This window comes from Schistocerca nitens, chromosome 11, assembly GCF_023898315.1.
Source record: "Schistocerca nitens isolate TAMUIC-IGC-003100 chromosome 11, iqSchNite1.1, whole genome shotgun sequence".
Classification (NCBI taxonomy): Eukaryota; Metazoa; Arthropoda; class Insecta; order Orthoptera; family Acrididae; genus Schistocerca; species Schistocerca nitens.
Window position 1 is genome coordinate 61,337,709 of NC_064624.1, and position 19,579 is coordinate 61,357,287.

Genomic DNA, 19,579 nt, shown 5'->3' on the forward strand with positions numbered 1-19,579 from the left:
ACGAGGTACTGGCAGAAGTAAAGCTGTGAGTACCGGGCGTGAGTCGTGCTTCGGTAGCTCAGATGGTAGAGCACTTGCCCGCGAAAGGCAAAGGTCCCGAGTTCGAGTCTCGGTCGGGCACACAGTTTTAATCTGCCAGGAAGTTTCATATCAGCGCACACTCCACTGCAGAGTGAAAATCTCATTCTGGAGTAAAAGATATCTCTCAATGCACAAATTTCGGGTAGCCCGATCAGTAAAGCATGGACCATTTGCAACAAAAAAAACACAATTGTGCGCTTCGTATGTTGTATTTAGTATCTAACTTCTTCGAATGTGAAGCTGCGGAAATGGATTTGTCATTTTTTGTGACCTCTCTGTGGCACATGTCAGCAATTTTCATAAAACACGTGTGGTCTTCTAGTTACATGTGTAGGTCTACAGACCTCAACAATACTTTGAGTGGACTCTATGTAGTGTGTATTAATTTGTGTTTCCTGTGACTGCTCCGATGAGTAAAAGATTTTCCACAAATACTACATTTGTAAGGTCTCTTTCCACTGTGTATTAACTTGTGGGCCTTGAGATAACTCAATACATTAAATAATTTACCACAAGTATCACATTTGTGAGGTCTCTCTCCTGTGTGTCTTAATTTGTGGATCTCAAGACTGCCCGAGTGAGTAAATGATTTTGCACAGACATCGCATTTGTGTGGTCTCTGTCCAGTGTGTATTATTTCATGTCTCTTGAGATTGCCCGACAGAGTAAATGATTTTCCACAGACATCGCATTTGTGTGGTCTCTCTCCAGTGTGTATTAATTCATGTTTCTTGAGACTGCCCCTTTCAGTAAACGATTTTGCACACACAACGCATTTGTGTGGTCTCTTTCCTGTGTGTATTAAAATGTGGGTCTTGAGACTGCCCAACTGAGTAAATGATTTTCCACAGACATCGCAATTGTGTGGTCTCTGTCCAGTGTGTAACAATTCGTGTTTCTTGAGATTGCCCGACTGAGTAAATGATTTTCCACAGACATCGCATTTGTGTGGTCTCTGTCCAGTGTGTATTAATTTATGTTTCTTGAGACTGCCCCTTTCAATAAACGATTTTGCACACACATCGCATTTGTGTGGTCTCTTTCCTGTGTGTGTAAAAATATGGGTCTTGAGACTGCTCGAGTGAGTAAATGATTTTCCACAGACACCGCATTTGTGTGGTCTCTGTCCAGTGTGTATTAAGCGATGTTTCTTGAGATTGCCCCTTTCAGTAAACGATTTTCCACAAACATCGCATTCGTGGGGTCTCTCTCCAGTGTGTATTAAACAGTGTTTCTTAAGATTGCATAACTGAGTAAACATTTTACCACAAACATCACATTTGTAATGTCTCTTTGCACTTAGCACAGTGTGGACATGAACATGGTCACTTTTACATAAAATTCCACAGTCATTACATCTTTCAAGTTTCTCTTCAGCTCCTTTCACAGTATGTGTATTACCTTTGTCTTTAAAAGATTTTTTAAAAGTTTTCCAGGGTACCTTGCACGAAGGGTGCTCCTCAGTCTGTTCCACAATTCCTTCTTGTACACACTCGAAGGACATATTGTTTTCATGATCACTGCATTCAAGTTTCTCACTGTTGGTAGCAGACAATGCTTGGTCACGCTCCCTCATTCTCAAATGTTCTTTCAAGCAGTCATCAGTGGGAAATACCTCACCACATGACTTACACACAAATGCAGGTGCCTGCACACCGTCAATGTGGATGAAAATATGCATTATGAGTCGGTATTTTGAAGGGAAGCTCTGTAGGCAGAAACTACAGTTAAACTTATGGAATTCCTTTTCCATGATGCTACAACTTAATCTTGTACCACATAAGCCGTCTTCTTGTGAAGTCTGTATTTTGGTATAGTTGTGAGACACACTGAAATCTGTTAACTTCTCTGCATATATCTCCAGCTTATCGTTGACTACTCCTTGATGCAATGTTTCTTGATATGAAATGTCACAGCTGTCACCAGCACTTTGAATGAAACTGAGGAAGGAGGAAAGACGTGTGAAATGTTGATTTACACAATACAAAATAATATTTCACCATCCACAAAATTGGGGCTTATAAACCAAAAGATAAAAATGTATGGCCATCACAGATAACTTATTCAGTAAATGTAAGTGATTTAAAATTGTCATGATGTTCTACCAGAATGATAGAATTTTCCTAATATGGAACATTTTTATAAAGCAAATGATCACAGGAAATTGAATAATGCCCAGTCTCATTCAGTGCTGACTAGGTTCCCTTAATCTCTAGTAGATTCTATTATTAAAAGTCTTGCAGTATTTTGAAAGTACTGTTGTACAATCTTTTACACCAAATTATTACATTTATTAGAAATAATATCCTCTAGCTTTTGACAAAAATATCCACCAAAAGATAAAGGGAAACAAAAAATAAGAGTAATCTATGATATTAAAATAAAAACCAATCACTCTTTCCATGTGGATTTTTCTTTGTTTTGGAGGACAGTTTAGGCTTTGGGTAGAAATTCTTAAAACCACCAATGATCAATCAATTTCTGAAAGCAATAAAGCATGACATTTTATTTGACTCCAAATTAAACCCCAACTACCACCAACATCACACTTCTTATTGGCTAGGTGGTATGGCCATCAACCATGTGGACAACACCTGTACTTATATAAGAAATAATGTAAGGTCAATAAATGAAGGAACACATACATAAATTTACAGACTGATGAACAAATGTGAATGACACACACAAATTATTACAACATTACATATGTATTGTTAGCAGCACATCTTACATGCCGCCCTTTGTAATTGACATACTGTCTGGCAGGGAGAATGCCAATGCAGTTACAGCCTCCCATTCAAAATTATCTTTACAACTACTCAATATCTGGTCCCCTGGAGTTCCAAAACATCCTCGACTGAATCAAACAAATGTATCAATGGTGACATCAGCACGAATCATGTACATCAAATCCTACCATAGTCTTCTGAGAGCAAGTAATTGCAGTAGGTGCATGGTCCATCCATGTGATATCTGGGTCCAATCATTCTACCTGCAGGTACCCCACTCCATCACAATGAAAATGGACATCTTTGAGGTTCCCAATGAGGTCATTTGAGTGTGGATATGGCTGTGGGTGGGTAGGAGCATGCTCATACTTCTGTGCTATTATTCTATCCTGATTGCTGCTTTTGACTGTTTTGCTTTTTGATGGATATATGGTTTCAAGTAACCAATGACAGTGAGAAATTACAGTTTCCTTTCATCAAAAACTGTAACTTTGCTGCAGAAGATGTCTGTGCAAAGAAACATACTATGAAATATTTCAGTCATCAGTTCGGTCATACAGGTTAGCCTTAAAAGCTCTGAACAAAATGATCATGATCTCAATTGTGCTGCAGATTGTTGATTGCTGTTTTCTCAGATATACTGCAGATCACATAGTTGTGGTAAGGTTAGGACACGAGTTTGTTTCAATGCTACAAAACCTGTCATCTGACACATTGTAGTCATAGGTCACTTAAAATCAGCTGTGTTTGTGTGTTGCCTATAACCAAGCAATGTAGCTGGTAGTGGATGTAGCAATATTGCAGTGGCAAGTGATACACATCAGCTATCAAGTAGTTTTAATCAGACTACAGTAAAAGCTATTTTCTATGTGATTAATAAAAACCTTTGCAGTTTCACTACATTGCGTAGAACAGTTATACCCTGTGTCAATAATGCCATACACCAGAAAACGTTCTTTAAGAGAAACTCTCAGTAAAATGGGCTTCTGTCTAAAATCTCCAGACACTAAGTTAATGTAGAATATTATATCCCACTGACTACAGTACTGTATGCTGAATTTAAAAAAAAAACACCTTTTCGGTATGCCCTATGTAAGTATATTATTTACACAGTTGCTTCCACATAGGCCATATTATAAGATTAGATGCCCGGTGTGCCCATTATCAAAGTGGCTGGAAACACCTCCCACTTTCAAAGCTTACAGATGACATAGATGGCAGGCACTGCCTTTGCCCAAACACTCCTATCAACACATATACAAGGAGGACACAGCCACAATTACACGCTGTTCCAACATATTATCTGATTAGGGAAAAGCAGCGTATTCCAGCCATTCACTTTCTCAGGATGGAGCAATATCCTTCACATGTACACTGGATGTGAGTGCTCAGTTTCTTGGATTCTACAGACCAGGTATGGCACATACTGATCCAATTTTTCTTGTCATTTGGCTTACTGTTTGTGAGGGCCACCTTACAGTAATTATTGTGCAATGTATCATTTTCCCCTGGGTTCAGTAGAAGAGGCACGATTGCTTTCTCACATAAAGCTGAAATTTTCCTACTAGTTCAGCTGTTATGTAGCACTACTTGAAAATAATAAGTCATATCTAGGTTTCTTGTGGCATTACATCAACACTGTCTGAGCTACCTCCTTTTCTCCCCTCTACTGTTTAGGTTTGTTCCTGCCTGATACAGTTTTATGGGCTATTACAACAATAATAAATCCTCCTCATTGCTACTCATATTTTTGTTGACCCAGATCACAAAAGAAACGATGTAGACAGCTGTTCTGTGCTAAATATTCACTGTAGACTAGCAACATTGGAACTATCACCAATCTTTGCAGATGGTGAATACTGTGGGTTGACACTCACTTCCACAACAGGGCAAGTGCGTGAATCTACCTTACAATAATCATAGTCTGGCAAGATGTAAGCATTTTTGAATATCAGCAGATGGTAAAACAATCCTCTGTTTGCTCTATGTGGTACCCACCTCAGTGACCTCCTTTTGACATGCGTATGTGTGTAGGTTACAGTTACAATTAAGCAGGATTAGAGATTAGTTGTGAGAAAACAAATAACTGTGCTGAAGTAAATTCTAGCACTTGTATTTAGAAGACATAGCTCATCTCACAACCCACCACGAGATGCTGGCATTACACCTGCATATTACTGACATTAATATCTCCTACAAATGAAATGGCTGGCAAAATTTTAGGATAATATTAGCAATGCCTCTTGCAAAGAGGATCTTGGCAAATCAAAACAAAATCTAATGTTATCACTGAGTAACTCCCCTAAGAATTCATACAGCTAGTGTCTGATCTCAGTCCTCACTTAGCCTCACTTATGCCTCACACACAGCAAAAACACAGGTTTCCATTCAGCAATCCTTACCCACAGTGGCAACCAGTCAGATACTGTGCCCTGACAGCATGGGAGTATTGAAACATTTACAGTGTACCTCACGTGAAATACTGTGACCATCTACAAATATAAAGTTTCATTTACTTCACATGTTCCATTGCAGTACAGGAGTAATTAAATCAATGATAAGCTTTTGTGTCATTACTACAATTGATTAGGGAGATGACAATTTTAGGGTTTTCACTGTGGAACTTGGTGGTTCCAACACAAAACCATCAATGTTTGCATCTAGGAGCTGAGTCCACTTGTGATTCATGGGATAGGGTATTTGTACCTGATGCTCTCGAAGCATTAAGTGTCATTATTTTGACAGTTGTTATTTCAATTATGTTTTTTCTCCAATGAGTATGGTGGTGGATTTAGGTTTCAAGTATTTTCTATCTTGTTCTGTTGGGATAGAGTAGAACATCAAGAAACAATCCTATCAGCTGCAACAACCCCCAAGTCACCATCAAATGTGTTCTTGAAGACTTTGCTAGTGAAAGTTCCAACACTGAATATACCAAGATGTCTCATTGGAACCACCTTCCCATAACAAAAGTGAGTGACACGCAGATATCCTAGTCTATTGCTGTACAGTCATGGTTCAAGTTGGTACAACTGTTGCAACACTTATGTTGCTGATTCATATGCAGCTTTCTGGTATTTCTCATGGAGTTCTTGTCCCTTAAATGACACAGTACAACAAAGCTTGTGATATTTGGGACTTATGGCATCATCTCAAAGCTGATTACATGAGCAGTTACACATACTGTTAACCCTTATGAACTTGAGTTTAATATTATATATTTTAACTGCAGCTTACCATTTTAGTTATTCATAATTTTCCTCAAGTATGTGTTGCCTCATTTCTACCAGCCAATCCTAATTCCTGTGTAACTTACAAACAATAACTTATGATAACCAATAACTTACTAAAGTATGTAGTGATAATATATGATATTAAGTGTACAATTAAGAAGTCTATGAGCATCTCCACGGCACAATGTCATGATTTCCTAATTTTGTGACGTTTTGGTAATAGGTAAATTATTTCACATGTTTCAGTTGTGTGGCACCCACTTACCATATGAAACATTTATCTTAGCAAAGTGAAGTGACATGCATGCCTTAAAAAAACAGACAGACACATAAAGTACATAAAACTGCAATGGAAGGATATCTAGGGAGGGTCCACACACTAACATGTGGTTAATGAAGATGGATGGCAGGTCTTACTAGTAGTGAAGGTACCAGCCACCCTCATACCATATGCTAGCTTGCAGAGTATCTATGTAGATGTAAATGCAGAATGGTTTGGATGATTATACAATTTGGTTTTGTACCATTAGCCAACATGACCTTGCTATGTTAGTACTGTGAACAGCTAAAAGCAAGGGGAACTACACCTGTTATAACCACATGCTGCTCTGCTGTATAGTTTTATTATCATGACATCCAATTGGGTAAAATATTCCAGAAGCAATATAGCCTCCCAATAAGATCTCTTGGAGGGGGCTACACTCGTGGATATCATCAGGTGAAATAAACAATATCGCTACAAGTCAGAGTGTGGCATGTGAAGTCCCTTGATTGACTCGGTGAGTCAGAGAACATGAAATGAGAAATGGATAAGTTGAAGTTTGATATGGTGGGAATTCGTGTGGTGCATGGGAAGAAAAACAACATTTCTGGTCAGGTGAATAGGGAGAAAAGAAGGGTAATGCACCAGTAGAAGTTATAATAAATAAGAATATAGAAATGTAGGTAAACTATAATGAACAGTATTTTTGATTCAGTTTCATAGCCAAGACAGATAAAATGCAAAACTATCCACAACTGTACAGGCACATATAATTACTAGCTCTGTCAATTATAAAGAACTTAAAAGAATGCATCAGCCTTTACCTAGATAAAATTTTGAAGTGGTGCAAGGACTGCCCACTAGCTTCAAACATTACGACTAAAAATAGTGTATTTCACAAAAAGGAGAAATGTAGTATCCTATCACTACTCTCATATATTCTTGAGTGTAGCAATATGTGGAGATACCAAATGGAATCATCACATTGGTTCAATTGTATGTACAGCACTTGGTCCATTGCTACGATACCAGAGAATCCATTGCTAGGATACCGCAGAAATCCAATGCTTTCAAAACAACTATGTGACTCACCTCAGAACATTGCTGAAGGGTGGGTGATGCTTATCATATAGGCCTAACCAGAGATATTAATCTCTTATTTCACAGTGCTCCGCAAGCAACAGGTTTAGATCTAGACACAGCAGTCACTCTCATCTGTGAGCATTTACTAGGTGAAAACTGGTATATGTTTACCATGGATATACACAGTAAATGCAGAAAAGAATTTTTTCCTAAAAATGATTTTGCAACCTCATCAGTCCAGCCTTCCTACACAACAGGTCAAGTGGCTACTACAGTTCAAACACAAAAAGGCATAGCTACAATTTGGGATGAGAACATCTAGTGACAGGAAAAAAGAGCTTTACTGAGCACAAAGGAAGATCTGATTCTGCACTACAGACAGTATAGCAGAATATTTCACTATCACAGTCTGTTGTCTTCTGAAGTAGGTAGAGCTCTCTCTACCTTGCAGAAGATAATCAAGTCCAAGGAGTTATTCCTGTCTTGCTCTTACTTCCAGTCAGTATTGTGGTGGTTTACAGAATAAGAATACTAGGAAAATTATTAACACAAAGTTTAACTGTCCATCCACACTGTGCCCCTTATATACCTACTGATAACATTTGTCCTGTAATTTCCTTCTAATTCTGTGATGACAATAGTTTCCTCCAATGATCTGAGCACAACTGATCAATATTCATTTTACTGTCATGGTCAGATAAATCACTATCAGTTTTGCTCCCAAATCAGCCAAATTTGCAATGTGTCCACTAAGTGCTTTTGGGGAATTGTACTGCATTAGATTTCCTGTATTCAGACATAGGGGATGCTAGGTGTCCTTGGTTAGTAGCTTATCACAAAAGATGACTCACCAGTTAAGTCTTCATGGCCTTACTAAAGCTGACTACAGCTGCTTTATGAAATTTAAGAACATGATGGTGGCCTGTAAACTGTGAATACAACAAGCTTGTTTCCCAATCCACATTGCTGACACAGTAATCAAAGAGTTGTTCACCCCAACTTTCATTAATCTGAAGGGGCTGAAACTTGACTCCAGGTTTTGGATATATAACCACTCACCCTTTCCTCTTACTTGTTCTACATGGTAGGACATTAGCCTGTACCCATCACATTGAATTTGTATGACTTCCATGTCATATTCAATTAGAATAGTTAGCACTGTACAGCTGCTGACACCTCATCTGCACTTTTGTATAAAAGAAGTACACTCTTTTATTAAAGAACAGACACACAAACCAGCTGTTTTATAGAATGTGTTACTAATGCTTTGTAATATTTTTACTTATCAATAATAATGAACCATCATGTATATTTCAAACATCAGGCTTAACATGAACTCACTTAAGGTGAACACTTGGTTAACACCAGCAGAATATCAGTATTGGCAGTGATGTACATGATATTGTACAATGTTTTACTGGTTAATAAATTTCAGTCAGCATGAATTACAAACTGTGTTTTAGTCTGTAGCACCATTACATTTTTCATTAAACCAGAATTGTCAATGTTTTTCTATTTTCCTAATGTTTCTCTAGCTGACCTTTGTGCATAACATTGCTCAACAATCACCATCAACAAGGAAAACAATTGTGACACAAACAGCGTGAAAAACTAGATTCTGTCAACAAGTGCAATTCCATTGTGAGATGTGCTTTTATATTCTTTAAATAGAGCCAGTAGTAGTAACACTGAGTTTCAAGAAGTGAAAGGGTTGTCACGCTGTAGGAAGCACAAAGCATAGATAAGCAAGTGAAACTAAAAATTCTGCAGGAAGCAGAATATGGTGTATTGAAAAACAGCACAATTGGAAGAAGGTTTAGACTCAGCAAACCTACATTATCTACACTACTTAAATGAAATGTTCTTAATTCTGCTGCTCTGTGTTCCAGGTGCATGCTGAAGTGACTTCACAGTGTTATATATGAAGATGCTGAACTTATACTTTTACAATGCTTCAGCTATATGTGCACCTCCAATATACCTATAAGTGGAAATATAATTCAGTGAACAACAAATGAGACTGCAGAAAATTTAGACATTCAAAACAGACTTCAATTGTTTTGTTTGTTGGCTGTTTAAGTTCCAAAATAGAGGCCTAATTTCATGCTCAGTGATAGGCAATGAAATGAATAAAGTTGACGAAGAAGGGGCAAGCATTGGTTGCATGAATTTGACCAAGTGAGAGAAAAGTTTGCCGTGTCTTATGCCAGCAATGTGGACAAAACTAGTATTTGTTTACAACGTCTGCCAAGTCCAACACACAAAACAAAAGGTGACATGTGGCATCGTGGGGCCCGCAGTAAACAACATTCTTGGGTGATCAGCAAATCTGAGAAACTGATATGTTTTAAGAACATAAAATTAATACTTCACCCTGCATCTACTCTCATTATTGGAAAGCTTGGATTGACAATCATAAATGGCTTTTTTGTTCTGTTTGTGCAGTTATTGCAAACCACTGTTATAAATGGGACTGCTATACCTCGTAATATTTTAAAGCATCTTTTTAATCTTCTGCAATAACAGAATAGTAGATATAGTAGTGTTTCCTGTGATAACATGCATAATGTTGCTGTAGTCAGTATATACTGTATGTATATACTGCAAATGGTTGATATATAGAAAAAATACAACTCCAAAATTAGAACTTTTTAAAAATAACTTATGGCATTTTGGTCCCTGGGGGTTATTGTTTGTTTTCCTTTCACATGGAGTAACTAAAAATTTATACTGCTCAAAAAATTCTGCAGTGTATAATAAAAACGTACCTTGAACTATCAGATGCTTTTCTTATTGAGGCTGCCACCTGAAATAGTACAAAGAATTACTGGTGATTTAAAACTGATGAAACAGTAAATAAATAAAATTGTATTAACACCCACTAACATCTGAACGTTCCAAACAATACTAGGAAATAGTATTATCAAAAAGAGAGACTATATAAATGTAGCAGTTATTGAAGAAAATTATAGGTAAAAATTAACACTTCATTTCAGCACTTTGTTTTTAGCTGTGTAAGTAACTATAGAAACATTGATTTATTTGAAAACAAATTTCCTACTTGATACTTCAAAATTAAATGCCTGAAGTACCTTTCACCTCTTGGGCACATACAGTTAGGCAAACTACCAGAGAAAAATGTAAAAAATCGTCCGATTTTTACTGATGAAACTGGCAAAGGTAAGAACTGAAGAAATATCTATCTGAACTGCTATTAAATGTATTTTTTTCACAACTGCAGCATTCAATATTATGCCATTCTCTTGAGATAGCTCACTGCATGGAACATCAAAGTCATTACATGTCCCATCAGTTTCATCTACAGAGGGAATTCAGGAGTACAGCTTGACATGAAAGCTATAGGAATTATTACATGAAGTGGTTTTATTTTATAGGCATATAAATGACAAAGATTTGTGTAGTATCATAAATGGGAAATAAACAACATGGTCAACGTGAGGACAGTGTTCTCTCCAAATGAAAGAATGTGGTTTCATACATTTCACAGCAGGGGAGGGATTAATACAACTGCAGATAAATTCAGGTGGCCAGTTATAAACAGCCAGTATACAATGAATAAATATGAAGAAGCAATCAGAATGTGGACAGCTACAATAGCACTCAAACAAGTTTGTTACTGGAGCCTGGCAGAAAACCTTTGACATAAAAGATAATCCAGAAATTCAGTCAGCAAACCCGAAGATGATCACCTAATGAGAAACGTGTCAGATTCAACAAACTATAGTTCATAGTCAGTATTACTTACATTGCCACTTCAGACACTCATATCATTTCAATACTATTTGTCATATTAAAATTGTTGTTTCTTAGGTAACTATGATGTATGTGGGGAAACCCTGGTCCACTGCAAAAGAGAACCTGATGGCCCTTGTCAGAATAGGATAAATAAATAAATATGTCTTGGTGATTGGATGACCTCACCTGGATATTTAATGTATGTATCTTGTGACACTTCCTCATACCAAGTTATAATGGAGAGATTATCTGTAGGCTTCCTGTCCATTACTGAGCTTTCTCACAGATGATTTGTAGACTAGTCTTCTTTGACATTTTGTGAAGCTTCTCCAGGACAAGTTTGGATTCTATATAGTATCTTATATAGTATCTTAGAATAGTGAGTGTCTACGAAAGCCATACACCTCATGTTAATGCTCTGCTCTTTTTTAATTTCGATTTGGATTCCCTTATCTCCTTCCCCTACGTCTTCATAACTTTTTCCGAATTATTTTATATTGGAGTGGATCATGGATCTCTGGTTGCACACTGTTGTGCATTTCAAATGCTTCTGAAATTTCCCCAATCAGTTTAATGTCTAGTGTTGTACCCATTTATGTCTATTGGATAACTGCCACTGTTTTCCTGTCAATTTTGAATTCCTCTGACATACTGAATCAAGTCTTTTTCTGTCAAATCATAAGCCTTTCTGACACTTGGCATACATTGCCACAGTATTTACACATCGTAATCTTTGCAAAATTGACTTTGGTTCCAATATCTGTTCTCTACACGATTGCATTTGCAAAATCGTGCCTTATACTCTCCTATTAATAGGCCTACTTGTTCATCGAGTTGCCTTCACAGGGCTTTTTAAGGACTTTTGGACATAACTGGATGCAGTGAAATTCCCTGTAATTATTCAGACTGGTTTTATCTCATTTTATGAAGAGGTTCACATTTCCACTCTTCAATAGTTTTTTTCACTTTTACAAATGTTTAACATAATTCTGCCAGTTGTTTGTGTGAGATTACTGTTGCTCAGTATCCATATCTCCATACTACTTCTATGAGTTTCTGTCTTCTGCACATGACTTGTTATTTTGCAAAGTACTGATTTCCTTCAGTTCCTTAACACATGATTTTTAATCAGAATTGTTTTGCTTCCAAAACTAATTATTCTTTCAGAGGCACACAGTCGAGAACTGAGCGAAAGTAGTAGACAAAAATTGTTATTTTTATGTTTACACTTTTTTATAGCCTTGAACATTCGTTTGTATACTTTCAAGAATTCCTGCCATTTTCTGGGTTTGTTACCATTTAAAGTTTCCAATGCTTTTTCCCTCGTAACAACTAGACCCTGATCATAGGCAATGTTCCACTACCTGTGTTCTCTCTTCCTTTGTGGTTAGCATAATCTGGTTTTCGGTATGTCTGCAAGTTTCTTCCAATTCATGGTATATGAATGAATAATTTGTTGAGAAATTGATTAATGATGAGTGATTTATTCATGTGTGTTTCTTTCCTGACAGGTTGAAATCTAATGTTTATATGCAAGAGACGTTGAAATGACTAAAAAATTCCTCTCTTGTTCTTACACTGAGAATTTTTGTATCCTTACTGGTTGTAACAACAGGGTCTATCTGAAACTCACGTAAAGCGAAGTTCAGAAAATTCGATTTTTGTAGCTTCTTTGCAGGTTTAAATTGTGTAGTAGTGATTTTGATCTCATTTTCCCACCTTTATCTCACCGTTTTCATATATCCTCCTCTGAACTCCGGTTTTCCAAAATTTTTTTGTTGGAACATACGCATGCTTGACAATGTGACATCCCACCAGTCAGACATTGAAGCAATTAAGTGGCATGCTTCTAGATTTGCTACTATTATCTTTGATTAGCACACACATGTTATGGATATGGTTCAGATACTGAAACAGGAATCCTTGGAGGGCAGATGCCTTTTTTTTTAGTCAATGTTGAGAAAATTTAGGGAACTGGCATTTGAGGCATACTGCAGATGTGAATGTTGATCAGTGTGTATTGTAAAGGAAACATAATGAAAGTTTGTGTGTCTGATTTGTACACTAATATTTGCCTATAATATAATGCATCAAACTTCGTGTATCCTCCGTAACTGTCAGAGATAGACAGAGCTTTATTTTTCTGTTTACTGTTTTTTCATCTAGTATCTTTGGTTACTTCTGAAATCATCTGTTTGTGTATACTGAAACAGGAAACTATTAATAGGATTTAGTGATTGTAATATTCTAGAAGTCTGAGTTTATATGTGTACCAATAAATTGTGAGTTTTGACATAACAATGGGAGGAGATCAATTATGCAAGGTTGCTGTTGGGTAGTATACAGTCATGGATGGTGAACTTGTAAACATAGACAAATACTTTTTCGTAGTGCACTGTGGATTGTAAAGATAGTGGACGAAATGGAATTAAAATTTATGCGTTCCAGATTAATTTTCCCCACAATAGCACGAAGGCAGCAACATGGAAATGATGCAGAGGCACGTTCACTAATGGAAGATTTTATCAAGCACAATGCCAACAACTGAGTTAATAGTCCAAGGTGTCGATCTACCTCTTATTGTGAACTGATGTAATGTGGGAAAATATCAGAGCAGTGACAGTAAAGGAACACATTTGCTAATTTCAATACTGAACACATTCTCCAAAGTGAATACCATATGCAAAAACTATTATGCCTGTGCCCCATAGAAAATTATTATTACACCATGCATATACAACAGAATGAAGCCTAACAAACAAATGCTTAATTTGGGAAGAGAAAATGTGAAGCAGGAACCAGTTATGCCAGATTCACTCTTTTTTTATATACCATATGCACTGTCCCTAGCACGATAATTTTTTTTCCTTGACTGGAATGCTTGCACTATCACCAGATATCAATGTGCCTGAGGGTCCTTTACAGACACCACGAAGACAAGAGAAATTAGGGCTTGTATGGAGGCAACAGACAGTTGCCTTTCCATCGCTCTGCTTGTAAGCGGGAAAGGGAAGGAAATGACTAACAGTGGTGGAACATACCCACCGCCATGCACGGTACAGTGTCTTGCATAGTAAGTCTTTGGATTTAGGTTTTTCAGTACTCTACCTTATATTCCCCAATATTAGTTATGTCTTATTCCTGTGACAAGTTTATGAATCTAACTATCCACTTTCTCTTAGGCAAAGTGGACAAAATTAATACCACAACATTTTATTTTACTGGATTGAATTTTATGCTTTATACAAGCAGACCTTATCAAAGCTGTAGGTTGCGCCAAGAAGATAATTTATTTGGATCTGCTATGACAACTACGGTGAGGTAATACACGGATTTATCTGCACAGGTTCTAGAGTTTTTCTGTGACTGACAAATCTATAAGTAATTCAACACGTACGATTGAGGTAGCCATACTGTAACAATTCTAAGATCAAAGTAGCAAGGGTAATCTATCACATACAAATAGTATCACACTTCATATCTTTGGCACCTTTGAAAATTTTTGGTTCAAACTGACCAATTTCAATGATTCACTGAAAATATGAATCATGTACAATGTATTCTTCTGCAATCCATGAATCATAAGTTACTGAAAGGAAGAATATTTTTCAAATGATCTGCACTCTCGTGGTTTAAACTTATACAAAATGTTTAACATCCAGAAGGGCCACTGAAAATATGGTTAAAAACATTGTTACAACTTCTGTTCAGATTCTATTCAGAACAATAATCAAACAACAGTTGCTAACCAACATCAAGTGGAATAGCACAACAGTAGTGTAAAATTATTAATTGCATTTATCTGAAGAAAACTCATAACCTGTGCCTGTCTCACAGTAATGCATTCCTTACATTAAGCCATTACACAAATACATTTTTACCACCCTACACACAATAAATCAGAGATGCAAATGCTTACAGTATTCTCAGTTTTACACACCTCCAAATTTAGTTCAGGATCCTCCTTGATAAAATCATTTGGATGAGAGATTACCAAGTTATCTTCATGACACTGAAAGAAAGAAACAACTCTCAGTTAAAAATGCTTATACCCTTCTGTACTTATGACATAGCTCTCAATACTTCTTTTTTTATAAATATGACACAAGTTTTCAGAGATTTGTATCATGTATACACAAAAAATTTTAGAAAATATATTTTAATGAGCAGCTATTCTGCCAACATGCATCTCCATAATTTCACACTGTGCCATACTGCACTAATTTTACACAATCAGTCATTACATAGGGTACTTCCCGGTACTTACTGAGCCCTATCCTTCCTTTGGTAACCTGACAGTTTGCCCGTAGCAAGAAGAGAGAGTGTGCTTACTCTCTGTGCATTAACATAGTAGGATTGGAAAGGCGGCAAGCCCGAGAACTACAATGAAATGAATACCCCTAGCTCCATACAGGCATTGATATAAGTCAATGGGGACAGCTGAAAATATGTGCCCCGATCAGGACTTGAACCTAGGATCTCCAGCATACATGGCAGATGCTCTATCCATCTGTGCCACCAAGGACACAGATGATAGTGTGACTGCAGGGACTTATCTCTGGCATGCCTACCATGAGACCCACATTCCCAACCTAATGTCCCGCACTATATTCATAGTGCCCCTACCCACTATACTCATTACTCGGCTTTTTGCCAATCCCCGTAAGAGTTTGGGCACTGCTTGTGCATTCACATAGAAGACATGTCTGAAAGAACAGGTACCATCTTCATATACCAAAGAACTACGAGTAGAACTGTCACCTGAGACTCAAGCTAACATGTAATTGGGTGGCATTTGTTGCTTCTGTTTGTTTACGGACTTGTGAGTCAATGGTTAACTGTTGAAGGCTGTGATTATAAAGAGGTATTGAGAGTTATAGTTACTGATACTTATATAAGAAAACGAACAAAATATGTCCACGTTTTTCGATCCAGTGAACCGATGTGGCTGAAGAGAAACTAAAGGTAAATATTTTGTAGTTCTCCAAAAATTTTCAAAATGGTTGACAGCAATTCCTCAGAAAGACAATCTGACTCCGAGTTGTTTTGTGTGTGAACAACAAATGCTTATCGTCAGTAAATAAGTTGAAATTGTAAGACAAGGGCGGTCTTTTAAAACCAGAGCAGCTCAGTGGTTCCTCGTGTATTTCCCAGTTTACTGAAATATCTGCCGAAAATATTACACAAAAGAAAATCGTCCATCAAGCACTCGCTAAAGGGAAGCTGTGGAAGGAAGACAGTAAACAAGCTGCAGTTCAATGTCTGGCAGAGCTTCTTCTGCTAAAGGAAAATGTAGGGTGCAGATCAGTACTGAACGGAGTAGTAATCACATGCAAACAATGTTGATGTGCCAGGAACTGGAAATTGTCCGATTACGAGATAAATTAAGGACAGCAAATGCCAAAATCAATCTCTTCCAGTACCAAGTCTCAGATGAAAACCATAAGATGGCTCAGTCGAATGTTCTACATCATTGTACACACAGTAAAAACAGAAAATCATAATTGCCACTATGTTAAAGAAAGGCCAATTTAAAAACAGCAAGAGAATGCACTATGTGATGTGACAATGAATTTACTCTGGATAGCATGCCCTTGAAAATTAGAAGCTCAAAGGATATAGACATGGTTTGAGGCACGCATTGTGCAACAACCTTCTGAAACATCTCGAAAAGTAAATAATCTCAAATGCTCATGTGAAATTAACCAAGAGGCTGTAGAACAATTAAGAATTATTTTCGGAAACGACAAAATGAAAACAAAGACATGCTGATTTTTGATGACGCAAAGCACAAGAAAAGCTACATTTCAGTAACACTTTGCTGAAAGTTTGTTTAGTCAATTTATGGATATATACTTCAGACAATTGTAGTAATAACTTTGCCTATCAATGCTATGGTGTTCCTATCTGTTGCTCTGATGCATAATCGTATTCACCCTATTTTAGTGGGGGGGAGGGGAAGCGTGAAGGTGTTTCGTCTCTTTTCCACTTGTGTTTTCATTAATAATGGTAATAAAAGTAACATATGGACAAACATATGGACCAACAACTATAACAAAGTTCTTCCTTAATAAATTGAAAATAACTCCACTGTACAAACATGAAATCAGTGAAGTTATTTTGTCTACTCACGCAAGAGAACTAGACAAAGCTGGGGAGGTATAGTCTGTAAATTGAAAAGCAAGCAGCACTCATGCTGATGGAATTTCCACTTCCCACAAGAAGGCTACAACTTTCATACAGGACGACAGAATCAATTTGACAGCATAGAACAGTCTGGGAAGATTTTCAGAGACTCTGTGTGTGTTTCTTGTGTTAATGTCATTAGTAACTGATATCAGCTTTTCATTAAGTCTTCACGCATTTTGTGGGAAATAAATGGCCTGCAGGCATGTCTGCAGACTGTGGTACTGCGCTCTTCATAGGCATATTGTGGACAGCTGTAATAACTTTGTGAGACATCCTTTGGTGGCTTCTTGTGACGTAGTGGGGTAGATGGAATGGGGAATCACCACCTTTATCTTCAGTTTGCAGACCTGTGAAGGAAGGAAGAGCATGAACATAATCTGGCTATCTATCTGTCCTTTGCTTCTACTCCCAATACCTCACCATCATCCTGTTGTGCTCCCAGAATAGGATTTATCCTGTAATATGGCTGTACTACACTTACATGTGGTACACAAATTTGTTTTTAAACCCTCCATTTAAAGATAATTTCGTATAGTTAAAGCAATATTGTTAATAATCTTGTTTTTCTATTCCCTGAAATGCGGAAGCTATTACTCATAGATGCATGAAGAACTTTTTAGCCAATTTCATGTAGTTTGATTCTGTATGGGGAAACATTTTCAGTCGAAACTCAATTTTTCAGTTACTCAAAATAAATCGTAAAATGTGACCTTTAAACATCACTGCCCCATCCCAAGACACACACCCCACCACTCAGGATTTTTAGCGTATTGATCAGGACACTCCATCTTGGCACTGTGCAAACATTAGTGGCTACACGATTTTTTTCCCCTAATGGAACATCTTTGGGCTTCACAGACAGTGCTATGAAAAGATAGAGTTCAGTAGTCATTAGACAAATGAGCACAGCATGCCTTAGTGTATCACCATAATTTACAGAATTTCGTACTGGAGATACACCTTCACAAAATAAAAAAAATAAAAAAACCAGAATCAATGTTAAATGAAAAGATTTCGCAAGCCACAGCTATTTCTATAATTTTAAATATCTGTTCTGAAGTTATTTCCTGTATGTGTCAATTGTTTAGTAATTAAATCTTTAGCACTATGAAAAATGCATCTTTAACCAAACCATGTACAAAAACGTCTGTGAAGTGTTAACAAACATGTGTTTGTTAAGGTGTCTCTTGAATGGAATTATTTGCTTGAAAACGATGCAGGAAACAACTTATGCCGTTACTAAAACGTTAAAATCGCTTTTCTTGGATTATTTGATAAGTGTACACTGTTCATCTTTACCACTATTTCGCACATATTTTCAACATCTGACTTAAGAATTTGGAACCTAACATCAAACCTTTTTGTGACAGGATTATGCATTTCCCCTCATTGAACAGAACAAATAAAGCATGTATTAAGATGAGTTACACCTGAAGATGGACCACAGGATCCGAAATGCAGCGTGTACTGAATAAAACACGAGTGTAGGAATTTCTGATTTCTTTGTTGCTTGAGGGTTCTTATCTACTACAAATAGAACATACACTCCTGGAAATTGAAATAAGAACACCGTGAATTCATTGTCCCAGGAAGAGGAAACTTTATTGACACATTCCTGGGGTCAGATACATCGCATGATCACACTGATAGAACCACAGGCACATAGACACAGGCAACAGAGCATGCACAATGTCGGCACTAGTACAGTGTACTAGTGTACTAGTACAGTGCTTTCGCAGCAATGCAGGCTGCTATTCTCCCATGGAGACGATCGTAGAGATGCTGGATGTAGTCCTGTGGAACGGCTTGCCATGCCATTTCCACCTGGCGCCTCAGTTGGACCAGCGTTCGTGCTGGACGTGCAGACCGCGTGAGACGACGCTTCATCCAGTCCCAAACATGCTCAATGGGGGACAGATCCGGAGATCTTGCTGGCCAGGGTAGTTGACTTACACCTTCTAGAGCACGTTGGGTGGCACGGGATACATGCGGACGTGCATTGTCCTGTTGGAACAGCAAGTTCCCTTGCCGGTCTAGGAATGGTAGAACGATGGGTTCGATGACGGTTTGGATGTACCGTGCACTATTCAGTGTCCCCTCGACGATCACCAGTGGTTTACGGCCAGTGTAGGAGATCGCTCCCCACATCATGATGCCGGGTGTTGGCCCTGTGTGCCTCGGTCGTATGCAGTCCTGATTGTGGCGCTCACCTGCACGGCGCCAAACACGCATACGACCATCATTGG

General features: G+C 37.6%; 1 protein-coding gene across 1 annotated transcript in view; it reads right to left on the reverse strand.

Annotated features, from left to right (window-relative positions):
- Nucleotides 1–207: 207 nt before the first annotated feature.
- The window catches only part of LOC126212625 (zinc finger protein 99-like), a 74,862-nt gene continuing 55,490 nt past the window's right edge, over nucleotides 208–19,579 (reverse strand). Inside the window, exons 4-6 of the mRNA XM_049940053.1 lie at nucleotides 15,085–15,156; nucleotides 10,157–10,194; nucleotides 208–2,021 (exon numbers count right to left, since the gene is read on the reverse strand). Coding sequence (XP_049796010.1) covers nucleotides 449–2,021; nucleotides 10,157–10,194; nucleotides 15,085–15,156 — 1,683 coding nt within the window. The 3' untranslated portion in view covers nucleotides 208–448. The remainder of the gene's footprint in view (nucleotides 2,022–10,156; nucleotides 10,195–15,084; nucleotides 15,157–19,579) is intronic.